Source organism: Phalangium opilio, unplaced genomic scaffold, assembly GCF_054372755.1.
Source record: "Phalangium opilio isolate 3A_F unplaced genomic scaffold, DU_Popi_V2 ptg000031l_1, whole genome shotgun sequence".
NCBI lineage: Eukaryota > Metazoa > Arthropoda > Arachnida > Opiliones > Phalangiidae > Phalangium > Phalangium opilio.
In genome coordinates this window covers 15,280,269-15,295,494 of record NW_028324158.1, presented here as the reverse complement: position 1 = coordinate 15,295,494, position 15,226 = coordinate 15,280,269, and the positions used below count along the sequence as shown (strand labels likewise).

Below are 15,226 nucleotides of genomic sequence, written 5' to 3'. Positions count from 1 at the left end.
CAACTGATTCCCTACTGGTATTTTCCCCCCCAACTGATTCCCTACTGGTATTTTCCCCCCCAACTGATTCCCTACTGGTATTTTCCCCCCCAACTGATTCCCTACTGGTATTTTCCCCCCCCAACTGATTCCCTACTGGTATTTTCCCCCCCAACTGGTTCCCTACTGGTATTTTCCCCCCCAACTGATTCCCTACTGGTATTTTCCCCCCAACTGATTCCCTACTGGTATTTTCCCCCCCAACTGATTCCCTACTGGTATTTTCCCCCCCAACTGATTCCCTACTGGTATTTTCCCCCCCAACTGATTCCCTACTGGTATTTTCCCCCCCAACTGATTCCCTACTGGTATTTTCCCCCCCAACTGATTCCCTACTGGTATTTTCCCCCCAACTGATTCCCTACTGATTTTTACGGAGAAAAACAATACAAGAAATTAAAAAATAAAAAAACAAAGCAACCTTTGGTAAATAACTTCTGACCGGAAGAACTTTAGGGGAGTTAAAAGAAAGGAAGATATTTATTTAAGAATTAAAGAAAGAGCGTGCGACTTCTTGAAAAATTTCGTCGCTCCATAAAAAGAAAACTAATTAAAGTGAAAATCATTCCAAAGCCGACTTATTTTTTCCTCTTCTTCTTTGGAAACCAGAAGAAAATTTTCTCTTTAATTCTACAATTCGGCTGTTTGAGCCGAAACTGGCTTGGCCAAAAAAAATATAGTTGGAGCTTGGGTTTTAGCAGCCAGCAGCCATGGTTGTCCCTTTTTTAAGTGGCAATGGAAAAACGGACGTCCCATAATAATAGGCTATCTTTAACTCCTTATTTCCGACACCTCGCCCAGTAGTTTCCTCTTTCCAAGAGAGAGACTTAAAGACGGATTTAAAAAAAGAAAAAGAACCGGGGTAGAAAAGTTCAATAAAAGTCCCAAAATCAAATGGAACGGGCCTTAAAAAAGGATATCCGTAAAAATATTTCGGATATCCTCTTTTAGAAAAGAACTTTTAACGACATTTTAAAAAGAATCTCGATGCCAGAAAGTTCTTTCAAAGGAAGAATTTATAGTTTATTCTGATATTTATTTTTATAGTCGCCTCAAACGGCAGCCATCGCTTCGATACAGCCAGCCATCGAGTTAATAATTTATTTAAATTTCGCATTAACTCTAAGCTCCAAACATATCCTAACATATCATTATAATAGCAGAATGAAAAAGACAGCGAATGTCTTAATAAGATCCTCGTCGTGTTGTTCTACTTCCGTTTCCGGGACTATACTATAAGCTGGGGCGCGTGGGCGCCACGAAAAAGGCGGGAAAAATGGGCGCCAACGAAGTCACGATGCCCTCTATGAAGAAATCTGGCTCGCGCCTTAATTCTAGTAGGGTGAACATGGAGGTCGCGAAACCCAGACTCTCTTTAACAAATGAGACGGTGGACGGATGACCATCGTGCTGTAGAGAAGAGAAAGAGGAGAGAGAGTGGCCTGCAGACTTTGGTCCGGTTGGCGTTCGGACAATGAAATAGGCGAGAGAAAAGGGGAGGGGGGGGGACAACAAAGCGACGAGAACAAAAGGCGACGGCTTAACTGGATAGTTTCCCCGCACCTAAACGCTATACGCCTCATATAACCCTAACAAATGCTTTTTCCTTTTTGTTGGGGGCTTTTCCATCTCAGCGTGAGCGACACGCTCTTCGTTACCCATCCAAGCTTCAACTCCTTTCCAAGAGCCACAGGAATCAACGTCATTTACACCGTGAATAAAAAATACTATCCCGATTAATTAAAGTCAATTAAATCTAACTTAAAACAATTAACAATGAAGCAAAGGTGGAGACGTATCGATAAACCAGAGCGTGTTATATTTGTAAAGCGCCCTAAACTAGCAGTTCAATTTTCAAGGAAAGAATGAATGAATAGAGGCGTCCTAGGGCGATGGTGGCCGAGTTAACTGTCCCTTCATGACAAAAGACGAGTGTCCGAGCGTACTTAACAATAACATTTATTTAAAACAGTCATTTCGAATTTTTACTCCTTTGAAATTTAAGAGTGCATGCCGTGTCTGGCTAACGATAAAACCGCGAATACAGTCAAAAGGTCAAAGGTTATTAAACAAAACATTCCAAGAATCCCCCTCCATCAATCCTTGGAAAAATAGCGCCTCCTATCTCTAGCCACGGACAGCATTCAGTCTTTCCAGCGGCGGAAACTTAATCAATATAAAGAGTGTTTTAAAGGATGATTCGAAGCCGAGAGGTGACGTACCCGAGCTTCTAGGTGCTGGCTCCTAGGAGCACCCTGGGATGGTGATGGCACCCCCCGCCGCCTTCATTAGGACCCATCTAACGCGGATGAAGGCCTAACAAGGCTCATTTTAAAGAGAGAGAGAAAGTTCCACCCATAGTTTATTCATAGCTATAAAGTGAATAACGCCCGAGTTATTTCGGGAGCCTGGGAAATTTTTTTCAATGTTTTCTTTCATAGGCCTAAATCGGGCCTAACTAAGTAAGGATCGCGTGAAAAAGATGCATTCTTCTCTCTCTCTCTCCTTATAACTTTATTCTTTTTTATCCCCAGCTAAGCCTTGGTCTTGTTCATGCGTGCGAACAAAATGTATACACTGCTCCGGAAATTAAAATAAAGATTGCTTTTTCTTTTTTTTTCGTACTCAAATTATTATTCTTTATCACGGCATTTAATTTATACCGTAGACAAAGGAGTAAAGCCGTAAAGAAAGGCCCTTATTTTTACGAAACATTCTCGTAAGGTTACTGTATTATTACGTTAAAATAAAACTTGCGACAAAGTTTTTTTATGTCGGGGAAAGCCGTCTTCCAGGGGCGAAAAAATCCGGGTTAATCCTACGAGCGCCTGTAGAAATGTTTACCACGCCATACACCGATGCAAAAAGGGGAAGCGACACTTAAGGGGCAATCTCAAAAATATTATTTATATAACTTTAAAAATAAACTAAATAAGTAATTCTTAAATTGTTTTAAAGTTGCTGGGAGGCGTTTTACTAAAGTTAAGTAAAACTTTGGGAAAACTTATTTTAATATAAAATAAACATGGCTTATTTCACGGTCGACATCTTGAATTAAATAAACAAAACATTATTATAGCGGCCGCGTTTTCTTCGTTCACTTTGGAAAGACGAATGGAGATTATTTAAGGAAAACGAGAGATTGACTGACCCTTTTAGGGGGGCATACCCCCCCCCCACCCCCGGTTCCCCAACATTCGCTTTTTAAGTCGAGAACTCGAAAATGTCTAATTTGAATAATTGAGTTCCGTCCCCAATGCCAGGCATGCACCGTTTCCAAAACTAGAGTCAAAACCGCTTTAAATTAAAGGATTCCATTGTAAAACGCTAAAGGCTCCAAAAGTTAACGCGGAGTACGTTTCATTCTCTCGTGAATATTATTATAGTCTCGATTCAAGCTTAAACCCTAAAATCAAAGAAAAGGAAGATCTTTCGATATGGAAGTCGAGTAATACTATATTCCTGGATTAATGAATGTTACTTCTAAACAAGTCCGACTTAATTTGCATAGATATTTCCATATATATATTCCAAAATTCCGGCGCAATATACGCGGCGGCTCAATCCTCTAAACAGACAACAAACGAGTTTTATTTAAATAGAATTGAAGCCTCTCATTTCATATATTTTGATTTTAAAGCTAATTTAAGACGAACATCGGCGGGTTTTCTTACGCGTTATCAAATTAACTTCGTTAGGGCCTAATATTATTGGCACACACCTATTCCGCCATTAGCCATATTTAATAACAGGTCATACCTAATTATTTAGAACCCTCCCTTCCTACACCTTCATATTTTTAAAAGTGGCAATGTCATAGGCGCCATCTCAGTTTGAACTAACCCGCAAAGACAGACGGACGGACATAGAGAAAGTCGCCAGTTTCTAATTATAAATGCAACCCCCCCTCCCCCTTAACCCTTTAATCCTTAGTTCATAAGCCACCCTTGTGAATAAAAATAAAAGCCAGTCCTCGGAAAACGAGATTTGGAGGGCGTGGGGGCGAAATGGGGGGGGGGCGGAACCCCAAAGCCAACCCAAACCTAATGGGACTGACTTTCCAGGCGACCAATTTGTTTCTTAATTATTCTCATCTCCATCGATCAAGTAGAGGTCATTTCCTCCTTTCCACCCCCCTCCCGTCCCATCCTCCTAGTGGTCAACCCTCAAAGGATAATACCCGGTGTGTCCTGGCTGGGTAGGGAGAGGGGAGCGATGTCCCCAATCGTCCCTCTAGCCATTCATTATAACCCTTTCCTAGCCACCATGCTCAATTGTCATAAGGTACTCTACCAAGTTGCTAAATGAATACCCTAAAACGAATAAGGCAAACTCGGAATGGTTTGAGGACAGCGAAGAAGAAGTATTTGGTACGGGATACGAGAGTGGTGGTGGTGGTGGTGCTGCTGGTGATGGTACATTGGGCTTATCGTTTCCTCTTGCAAAGGGACGGGGCGGGGCCGGGCTGGAGAGGGGGCCCAATGGGAATTAAAACTGATGCGGGGAAAAGATCCCCAAAGCTAACAAATTTTAGACGGAATGGGCTTTTGATTGTGTTGCCAGAAATAATCAAATATTTGTATTCGAGGAAGTTTGAAAGTACCCCGAGTACATCAGGCCTTATCGATGGGGATTTCAAAGTTACTTCCAAACCTAGGTAGACGCTTAGAACACCTGACTTTGCAAAAGTTTCATTAAAAAAAAGCGTACACTTTTCAACTTCATTTTGAAATTTTTATAAATCTTATTATATTATATAACGTCCCCAATTATATTTCTTTCTTTCATTACAGTTTTCGCGACGGAGTAAAGCCGGATTCCGGAGGAAAACTACTTTTGAGAGCGAGCGTCGACCTACAAAGGAACAAATAAAAAAAAGAGCTAAGCCTAACTGGTTGGTAAAAGCAACTGGAAAACTTTGTCTCCGAGACGTCCTAACATACCGTGAGAGCTAGCCGCGGGGGTGACACCCCCCCCCCCCCCAAATTCGCTACGAACTAAAGAAAAGGAAACTGGGAAACTTGGTCATCTTATAGAAGACGGTATACACAAGTAAAAGGCCCAGCGGTGGTGAAAAGAACCGGGCTTAAGAAGAAACAAACAGCGCCAAGAAATAAAAGAAAAGGAAGCGATTAACGTTGAAAGAGCTTGACCATTATTATCGGTCAATTAGGAAGCGCTACCCCCCCCCCCCTCCAATCGCCGCTGATTTGGTCAAAGATTCCACTTTGAAGAAGGAGAAAAAATATCGGTTTTTTTTTTAAAAGAGCCTAGTTTACAAAATGAAATAGTCAAGCCTTTATTTTAACAGAACTAACCGAATTACAACTTGGACCTATTCGTTATTGGATCCATTTTTCTCGGAGACGCTTTGACCCCTGAAATGCGTCATCACAGTGACCACCCCACCCAAATACGGCGAGGGTGACGTATTTAACCCCTTTTCTGAAAGCCCGACCGAGACACGGCTGGACCATGAAGCCATTGTGGTTAATTCTGAGCATCAGCGCGTCTATCACGGCGTCGATTGGAGGCAACAATTTGAGCGATCCGTGTCCGAGCGCCTGCTTTTGCGACAACGCGGGAGAATACGTCAGTTGCGTCGGCGACGGTTTATGGAAAATCCCCACCGATTTACCCAAATCCGCCGTGCGTTTAGAACTGCGCAACTTTGTCCTACCGATCCTAACGATTACCGACCTGAACGGACTAACCGAGCTTAAAGAACTCAAGATCCAACAGGCCCAAATCACGCGAGTCGACGGCGGGGCTTTATCCAATTTGGATCAACTGGTTCGCCTCGATTTGAGTCAAAATTACTTGCAGAACGTCTCTTACGAGGTCTTCGACGGTTTACGGAATCTACGCTACATGGATCTGAGCGCCAATTACTTGGCTAACATCGAGAGCGCCTTTCGCGGACTTCTGAACGTCGAGCAGCTCAACCTGCGCGCTAACCAACTAGTCCAACTCAACGACGATACCTTCGTGGGTTTGACGAAAGTTCAATACTTGAACTTGGACTTTAACGCCATCTCCAGGATCAAAGTTGGAGCCTTTCAATATTTGACTAATTTGGCGCATCTGATTTTGAGTAACAACCCTCTGAAAACGTTATCGCGCTTAGACTTCTTCGGCAATCGATTACAATACATCGATATTTCCAACGCGGGTTTGGAGCGCGTGCCGCAAAGTCTGACGCGTTTCGTTCGCGACTTGCGATTGGCTAAAAACAACCTGACGCGCGTCTCGGCCGGCGATTTCGAAAGTTACCCCTACTTGGGCTTGTTAGTCCTGGACGATAACAACATCGAGGAGATCGAGAATGACGCCTTGGGACGCCAAGAATGTTTGCTACGACTATGGTTGAACGGCAACCGTTTAAGCAAAGTCCCCGTCAATTTGCCACCGAGTTTGCACGCCATTTACTTGGAAGAAAACCTGCTGGAGAATCTGCGACCGTATAGCTTCAAAGGCTTGATCCATCTCGAGCAACTTTTTCTGCAACGGAATCGCATCGCCAATTTGTCAACCTGCGCCTTTTGCGATTTGCTAAGCCTAACCAGCCTCGATTTGCAAGCCAATCAAATCCAAGTGTTAAACGGAGGGGCGTTTTTCAATTTAACCAAGCTTCAAGTGCTCGACTTGTCGCAGAACAACTTAAAATACTTGGGCGCGCGTTGTTTCCACGGCCTCGAGGCTTTAAAAATACTCCAAATGTCTCGCGTTCCGACCATAATCGAATTCGACGAACACCTCTTCGACCAGTTGAAGAAATTACAAAAACTCGAAATGTACGACAGCGTCAACTTGACCGGACAAATTGTCAGTTCGGCAAGGGTTCTGCACGGATTGCGTCATCTCCAGGAGCTAAATATAATGCATAATAAACTGACCAACGTCCGCTCGGACTTGCCCTCATTCTTCCCCTTACTCAAGGTGATCAAGTTAAGCGGCAATTCGTGGCATTGCGGCAATAATATCACGTGGTTGGCTAACTGGATCAAAATGTCCAACGTACAGTTCTATCGAAGCTACGAAATTCGATGCAATTCCCCGGAGAAGCTCTACTCCAAACCCATCATGATGTTGAGGGAGGATGACATCGCGGAGACGACGGATGTACCCCCGGTAACGCGGGAAATAATCGCGATGAATTTAACCGTCGCCAACAATTCAAGTACGTCCGACCTGTCTTGGCGGCCCGTACTCGAACTCGAATCGCGCAATTTAACTCTGGAAGACCCGACCACTGAACGGTGGTACTCGCGTTCCGAGGGTACGTTACCATCTACGACGGAAACCACGGAAACCCCACCTACATTCTCGCAAAGTACGGGCAAACCCGTTTCCCAATCTTCAACTACCACGATGGTCGAACTATTAAGCGTACCATCGTCCACGCTGACTATTTCTTCCACGAGAAGAAGTACAAGTACGAGGGAGGTGTCCTCGACCTTATCGTCAAGGTGGCATTTAATAGCCTCAACGATGAAACCACCCTTACCGCCGCAACACCATCGAAGTCATTTCCCAAACAGAACAGTTTCTCAAGTACAAAGACTTTACATAAGTACTTTGGGTCGTCCCTCGGTTCCCGGGGCTAGTTCCGAGCACGGCCAATGGAGCCAAGTAACGGCCATTACCGTGTCGACGTCGTTAGCGGGGGCGTGTCTATTAATAATGACAATTACGGTGATTTTCTTCACCGTGTACCGGTGCCGGCGGAGGTGCGCCAACGCCTCGGCCAAACTGTGTTCGGTCCGGCGGAGCAGTAGCATCTCGTACCACCCGCAGCGGGACGAGGTCTCCATCGTGACCGTCTCCGAGGGAACGGTGGGTTGGAAAACCAGTACTCATCACGGCTTGGGCAATAAACTCTATTACGCCTTGGAAAACGTCGACATGGCCAACGAACCCAGTTCGTGTAGCGTCAAAGAAGACGAGCCCAACCTTAGAAGGTCCTATTGAACTGATCCCCCAACTACGTAACGAGGACACGCTAAAACGCGCGCGCTATGGCTGCCTTACACAGTCCAACGTCATCAAGTCTTATTAAACGAGATCAAACGCTAAAATTTGGGTAACTACAAACAAACAACCGCCAAAACAAATATATAAACAAAGTGTTTTTAAATAATAAAAAAAAATTGAAGGATTTTAAAAAGTAAATATTTCCAATGGGGGGCTATTTCTATTTTGGTAAAAGAGATAATAAATTGAAATATTAAACTTTGAATTTAAAATGTCCCCATAATCACAAGTTGTATCGGGGGGGGGAATAAACCCCGATTAATCATAAAAAAAGAAACGTTATTCTTAATGATCTCTCTGATTTCTTTGAAATCCTTAACCCTAACCTAAATTTTGTCGAAAGAGAATTTCTCCGAACAGTCATTAAGGGGTCGAGCGAACTAAATTAATTTTTCGTCGGATAACGAGATAAAAAAACCCTCATTCAAATTTCGGGGGAAGGGGGGGGGAATAGCTTGGGGGTGAAATTTGCATAGGGGGTTTTATCAGTACGAGAAAAGATTATTTTTCTACATTAGTGAACGTCAAATTTTACAAACCACAAAATCCAATATTTTTTATTTCAAGTCTCCCCCTTCGGTTATTTAAAAAAATGGCCGTGGTTTCTAAAAAAAATTATCTAAATTTCTTTTATCGTGGCAACTTTAGAAATCCCGATTTATCGACTAGCGAATTTAATCGAGTATCCCGGGAATATTTAAGTACTATAATTATTCTGATTACGCTTAAAATCCCTCCCTATAAGCTTAGATTGTGTCTAGATGAAAGTGATGGTCAGTAAGAAGGTCAGTTCGCTGTCTGTCTGTTTATAGATAGAAATGTAAGAGGGGAAAAAAGCTACGAGAACAATAAAAATTGCCCAAATTAATTTATCCTTCCAAAAATCCAAACAATTATTTGAAAATAATTTTTGTAAATCCTTAATTCGCGTAAAAAAATGGGGGGTCGAGGGGGGTTCTGAGCCCCCGATAGAGAGAGATAACTTGTAAATAATAGTAACAATATCGTTTATATAATTATGTACCGAGAAAATGAGATTAAAGTAATTGACTAATAAGTGATTGGGGCCGAAGAATGTGGTCACACGCGAGACATTATAATTATCGTTCAATGTATAACGTTAAACTTTGTACGATTAAAAAACAAAAAGAAAAAATTATAAAATTCCCAGAAAATTAAAACTGAACATTTATTTTGCCTTATTTCAAACTTTCCCTAGGAACAAGAACCTCGTCTATTCTACCAAAAACCTTTTTGACCCTAAAATGGTTACGTCTATTTAGGCCTATTTCTGACAGATGGTAAAAAAGAAAGAGTAAAACATCAATAGCGGTTGTTCGCAACTAGAAGAAGAAGAAGAACGAAAGTCGGTCAGGAAAACCAAAAGGGGTAAGTAGCCTTATAACTCGAAAATTGTAGTAAACAAAAACAAGGGGAGTAAAAAAAGGACAATACGAGGCTAACGGCATCCTAACGATTCTACCAAACATTCACCCGCCCTAGCTCCCTCCCTTCCTAGGGTTATAAGAAAATTCATTTTGTCTAGCGACGACCACCGACTTCAGTCTCTGGAAGGATGGATGCTACACACTATATAACTATATGAAAGAGAAAAGGGAAGCCCAGGAGCGAGAGAGAGCTAGAGAGTCACGTACGGAGCCAGGACGCCCCGCCACGCCACGACTCCCAGCAACCGGAAAACGCCAGTCATTTGTACCATCACCTACCCCTCCCGCCCTACACCTCCGACTATCTCCATCCCCGGGGTATAAATGAGATGGTTTAGGGCCGTCCTTAAAGAGAAGGGACAATAGACTTTCCTAAAACATATTTTTAAAGAACTCTCCAGAAGTTTATAGACAGAAATTTCAAAGGGTATCCACTCGTTCCCGACCTATTTGAAGTGTGACCCTAATGCTAAGCCATCCTCTCTAAGAATAAGTCGAAACAAACTCATCCCCAGCAGCTAGAGAAGTATTTTTCTTCCCGCTATTTCTGCCCGAAAGCCCAAGAAGAAGCGGAAAAAAAAGCGGACTCATAGCGAAGAGAGAGAGAGAGGGAGGGAGAAAAAAGAGGTCCAAGAGTAAAAAAAAGAAGAGCCAATGGGGAAATCTAATTTAAGAGGGCGAAAATGCTACAATAAGTTTCACGCCGAATACCCCTGGAGAATAATAGGGGACCCCCCAACCCCCTCCATCCTTACTCCCAAAAAGAAAAAATGCGAGTCGAACTATTTATTCTTTCTCCTACATGTCCCGCACGCTGAAGTGACTAGAAGCCACCAACCCATACCATACCGTGCCGTACCAAGGGGGGGGGGGTTCGTCTAGCGAATAAATACCACTATCTTTTCTCAGCCTTTAGGAGGGAAAAAATGGCTACAGTGTGCGGTTTTGAGTTCAGTTAGCCGCGGAACCGAGTAATAGGCAGTACGATCTTTGAATTGAGAAATAAGTTTTCCAAGAGAGAGAGAGAGAGAGAGATTGCCGGGAGAGACAATTTATTAGGAAGAAGAGAATAACTCCCTCCTTCCCCAGAATTGAAAAAAGAAATCATAACGCACGAGTTACTCTCCAAAATATCGCCAGATATATACCAATGGTAACTCTGTGTATATAGTTTTCAAAAGAAATTATGGCTTCGGGAAATATTTGGAAATTTCTAGAAATTTCTACCACTCGCCAAATCGATAATTTTACCAGAGAAAATAGTACTCTATCTCGCACTAAGATTGAAAAATGTTCATTCCGTTTAATTTTGGCCAAAATTATCCAAGAGTAGGTTGCAGTTTGCTTGGTAAGATCTATTAGAATTAACTCTCGGTAGACGTGGATTAGTAGGAAGGCAACGAAGTTAATAGGGGCCTTGAATAACGCGTCACAAAACTCTCAGCTAGGACTAATTCCCTTTCCAACAGCAAGCGAGTCACCCCCCCCCCAAACAAACTTTCCCGAGGCCTTAATCCCAAACCCAAACAATGGCGGAAAACTTTGCCTCTAATATGCAAATTATACACTATAGCGAAATACAGAGTTAACACTTTCGAGTCACGCTGTTTGTTATCATCAAATAACCAAGGGCTTTTTCCTAAGTTTAAAAACACCACGAATCTATAGGCCTTAAACTCTCTTCCCCCCCCGCTCTCAAAGATAGCATCCGAGAGATTCAATCAACGCGTTGTAATCTTAACCGAGGGGTAATCCACTAGAGCAATTCCGCCAAGCTAAATATCCTCGTAATCCGTTACATACAAAGTGACAATCCCCTCGAAGGATGAGGAGTAAACTGAACCCGCTTCGGTTTTTGCAAAGTTTCGAAATTAAAGTCAACGGAAGGGAGTCTTCTTAACTCGGAACTCACTCGAGCTCAAAGAAAGTTCTTTTTTTATTTTATTTAACCCCTGGCATGCTGGCTTCATTTCAAATTCCGTTTTTGCGGCCTTGATTAGGGGCTTTAACCCCTCAAACCCTAGCGCACCCCCCCCCCCGACCCTAAGCCTTTGCCTTTCAACTTTCACTACAGTACACCGGAAAAAGGGAAGGGGCTGCCACCCGTCGCGTTAAGCCTAATCAGAGCGGACTGACGAACTAGGTATATGAATGCTAAACAAAAGACACGGGGGCCAAAACCAGGGAATTTAGGCGGAATACATCGCCCCCCCCCCCGAAATTCCCCCACACTTTTTAAAAGAAAGTTCATTAAGAGCTGGTTAGTCGCTCCGATGCGAAAAACGATCAATTCTTTGGAGCGGAAATCAAGCTGCATGCCGCTCAAAAACTCCTTTCAAAAGTTTTCCCAATTAATTTTATAACGCGTTAAAGTTAAGACCTCTTTCTTTCTATAAAATAAGAATTTAAATCCCAAAATATTACCATTTATAATGTCTTCCTAGTTTTAGTTTAAAATTTAAATATATTCAAATTCAGGGGAATAAAAACTGTACGTTCCAAAAAAATAATAAAAACTTTTAACCAAGGCCTAACTTACTTCACTAATGAGAAATTACAAATTTAAAAAACCCTCCCAATGGTTTGACCAATCATGGCTAAGAAATCCCTACAGTTACTCTGATTGGTCCAACTATTTCATCATCGAGTGACGTCAACCCGAATAATAAATGACGAAGGTCGTTTTGGTTTTAGGAGGTAAGGAGTGAATCACAAGCTGCCGACGTCTCTCGAGTCACTCTTAAATCTTAATTACTAAATTGATATTACACCACCCAAATTAATTACAAATACGACTTAATTTTTACCGCCTAAATCGATCGAGAAACACTTAAGAATTCCGCGAGGATTTTTGATATATTGTAAAATCGGCCAAGGCTTAGTAGAAACTGTCTATTTTCTATTTCTGATAAAGACTGTCAACAAACGGTAAACAAATTTGAAAATATGGAAACCCTGCTGGAAGATTTCGTGTCATCCGACGATTTAAGTAGATTCGAACGCGCCTATCACGAAGAATTAGAGAAAGGAAACGTCAGCACAGCGGTACAGTTTGAATACGCTTGGTGCCTGATTCGGAGCCGTTACCCGGCTGATCTCCGTAAAGGAGTCGTTTTAATGGAAGATTTAGTGAATCGGGGGCAAGACGACGCGAAAAGGGACTATCTCTACTATCTGGCTATCGGACACACGAAACTCAAGGAGTATAAAGTGGCTTTAAAGATCATCAAGAAGTTTTTACAAGTGGAACCCGCTAACCGTCAAGCCCAACAACTACACGAGTTAATTCAAACCAGACTAAGAAAAGAAGGACTTATGGGTATGGCCATCGTCAGCGGAGCCGCCGCTCTGGCTGTCGGGGGAATTGTCGGGATTGGAATGGCCTTAGCCAAAAAAAATTAAACCCCTTTTGAAACATTTTTATACCTCGGAAACCCCCCCCCCCCAGAAAGTAGTCTCATCATAAAAGGGCTCAAAATGTAACAAAAATAGATCAATTTCTTTCTCTTTATAATCATTAAAGTTGAATTAAACTAATATCGTTTAAATAACTGGTTAATTATTTTGTTTAAAATGTTAAAATAAACAAATGCGGTTTATTTAAGCATAATCTTATATAAAAATGAAATGACTAGTCACGGAAGTTAACTACCAACCAGTTTCTCGTAAATTAAATATTAATTAATTAATACGAAATGAGCCTAATTAGATCTATTTTTGTTAAACTGTATTATATAATATACTTAACATTCAAAGTATAAGCAACAGCACCCGAAAGATATTTGGTTATTCAATGTATGAAAAAAGGGAAGATTTGTAAAATAAATGATCCAAATAAATTTTGCCTTTCACTTTAAATTTAATTTAAGTCTAATTAATATTAATCGCGTCACTAATTATCGCGGCCGCCTCAATAAATATTTTGCCCTCCACCAATATCTAAAAAGAAAAAAATAAATATTGAAACTCACCCTCAAGTTTTGTGAAGAAAATTTCCCTCAAGAGAATGAACTCCCGTTCCTTGGAAATGTCTTTAGCACCAAAAACTTCACCATCAGGCCACAAATCCCGTGAAGCTCTAGTCAGATTGACAGCTTCCATGACGCGTTTCTCCTTCATAGATGTTTGTATCTTAATAAGCGCCAATTCTTTATGTCTCTCCTCAGAGACTGACAAAGTTCCATCAAAGGGGGACACATCCTCTGTTACTCCGTCTTTTTGTAAGGAAACTGATAATTCATCAGCAATTTCATCCCATAACTTTTGGGCGCGTTCCTCTGGGGAAAGATTGTCACTGTTCTTCGCTTTCTTGACGCGTTTCTTCCTTATTTTATCCTTCTTTTGAACTATGACCTTGGCGTGACTCTGACAGTATTGTTCCAATAACCTAACGTAAACGTGAACGGTTTCCACCAAATCTTTCAGGTAAGAACGCGGAAACTTGACGGGGTTGAAGACGACGACCAGGTGATGCAACAAGTCCTGATACTCGCTGGTATAAAAGATATTTCCTTTAATAACTTTGGCGCTCTCTCGGATGTCTTCGCGAGGTTGAAGGTCCATGGTGGCCAAGGTCATCAAGATCTCCCGATAAGCCTTCAATCCGGTGCCCATTCTTTTCGACCACTGGTGATATTTCTTCTTATTGGCCGTCAGGTTCTCCAGGTAATGTTCAATTTGAGTGTGAACGTAATGGAAGACAGGGATGGACAAAGTTTCACTGACGCGACTGACGTCAAAGTCGTTCAGGCGATTAAACTCCATGAAGTACGTCATGGCCCAGAGATAATAGGTGTCGTCGTGACTCTGGGCCCGTCCTCGCGTCAAGTGGTCTTTCAAAACGCTCATGAAGGGATTGTAAGCCGAGTCCAAGAAATCGACGCAAAAGTCGCGGAGAAAACGGCGCACGCTCAGGGTGGAACGACGGTGGCGCTCCGCGTCTACCATCGGGCGATGCAGTTTGTTAGTCCGCCGTTTTTGCTTGTTGGTGTCAAAGTTCAGTTTGTTAAAATCCGTCGGCATCTTGTGACAAATGACGTCGCGTTCGCTGATGGATCGGACGTTCTTAGCTTGGAGGGTGACGCCAAATCGGGCGTATCGAGAATAGTTTTTGGCCGAGTTCACTTTGGCCGCCTGTTCCCTGGCGCGAATCTTCGATAGTTCGCTAGAAAAGATCATTTTTTGGTTCATTTTAACCCCCAAAGACGCTCCTCCCAAGAGTCCCAACTCAAAAGGAGCTTAAGACTCGGTTCAAGATGGCCGCGGCGAGTCCGAGGCTTAAGTCATAGTACCAAGAATACCAACTCACTCGATATCGCGCTGTTTTTCACTGGAGGCGCGTCCATCTCCGGCGGTGGCCAACTGGGAAGGAGTCTGTTCCCTCAAAATCTGCGAGACGATTTCAATGACGTGGAAACAGAACTGCTGTTCATCTTCGTTGGCCGCGATGTAAATCAACAAGTCGGCCATTCCAGATACATTCATGGCCCATAAGACTTGATCATGGAGGCAGACGTCGTCGTCAGTCCTCAATTCGTCCTCGGGACTCGACGCTATGTTGACGACATTCCTAATTAAAATTAGGATCCGTTCCATGATCAGTTTATCCTCCTCATCGTGGTCCTGATTTTCCTGAGCCTGAAAAAGGTTCCCCCCAAAATGAACCAACTTTCTCCAAAGGTCTCCGTTAGATAACCACCGACCAA

At 42.6% G+C, this 15,226-nt stretch overlaps 3 protein-coding genes across 6 annotated transcripts in view; 2 read left to right on the top strand and 1 right to left on the bottom strand.

Annotated features, from left to right (window-relative positions):
* The window catches only part of LOC149690940 (uncharacterized), a 56,490-nt gene extending 48,174 nt beyond the window's left edge, over nucleotides 1-8,316 (top strand). For both annotated transcript variants that reach the window (XM_089870411.1, XM_089870412.1), the window contains exon 3: nucleotides 4,833-8,316. In XM_089870411.1, the coding sequence (XP_089726537.1) occupies nucleotides 5,515-8,010 (2,496 nt within the window). In that variant the 5' untranslated portion in view covers nucleotides 4,833-5,514 and the 3' untranslated portion in view covers nucleotides 8,011-8,316. The remainder of the gene's footprint in view (nucleotides 1-4,832) is intronic.
* timeout (circadian regulator timeout) overlaps nucleotides 1-15,226 on the bottom strand; it is a 116,113-nt gene that overhangs the window by 88,928 nt on the left and 11,959 nt on the right. For all 3 annotated transcript variants that reach the window (XM_089870400.1, XM_089870399.1, XM_089870401.1), the window contains exons 3-4: nucleotides 14,830-15,158; nucleotides 13,493-14,685 (exon numbers count right to left, since the gene is read on the bottom strand). In XM_089870400.1, coding sequence (XP_089726526.1) covers nucleotides 13,493-14,685; nucleotides 14,830-15,158 — 1,522 coding nt within the window. The remainder of the gene's footprint in view (nucleotides 1-13,492; nucleotides 14,686-14,829; nucleotides 15,159-15,226) is intronic.
* On the top strand, nucleotides 12,173-13,384 carry Fis1 (Mitochondrial fission 1 protein). The gene has a single exon (XM_089870422.1). It carries the CDS (start codon nucleotides 12,468-12,470, stop codon nucleotides 12,921-12,923), a length of 456 nt encoding a protein of 151 aa, XP_089726548.1. The 5' UTR covers nucleotides 12,173-12,467; the 3' UTR covers nucleotides 12,924-13,384.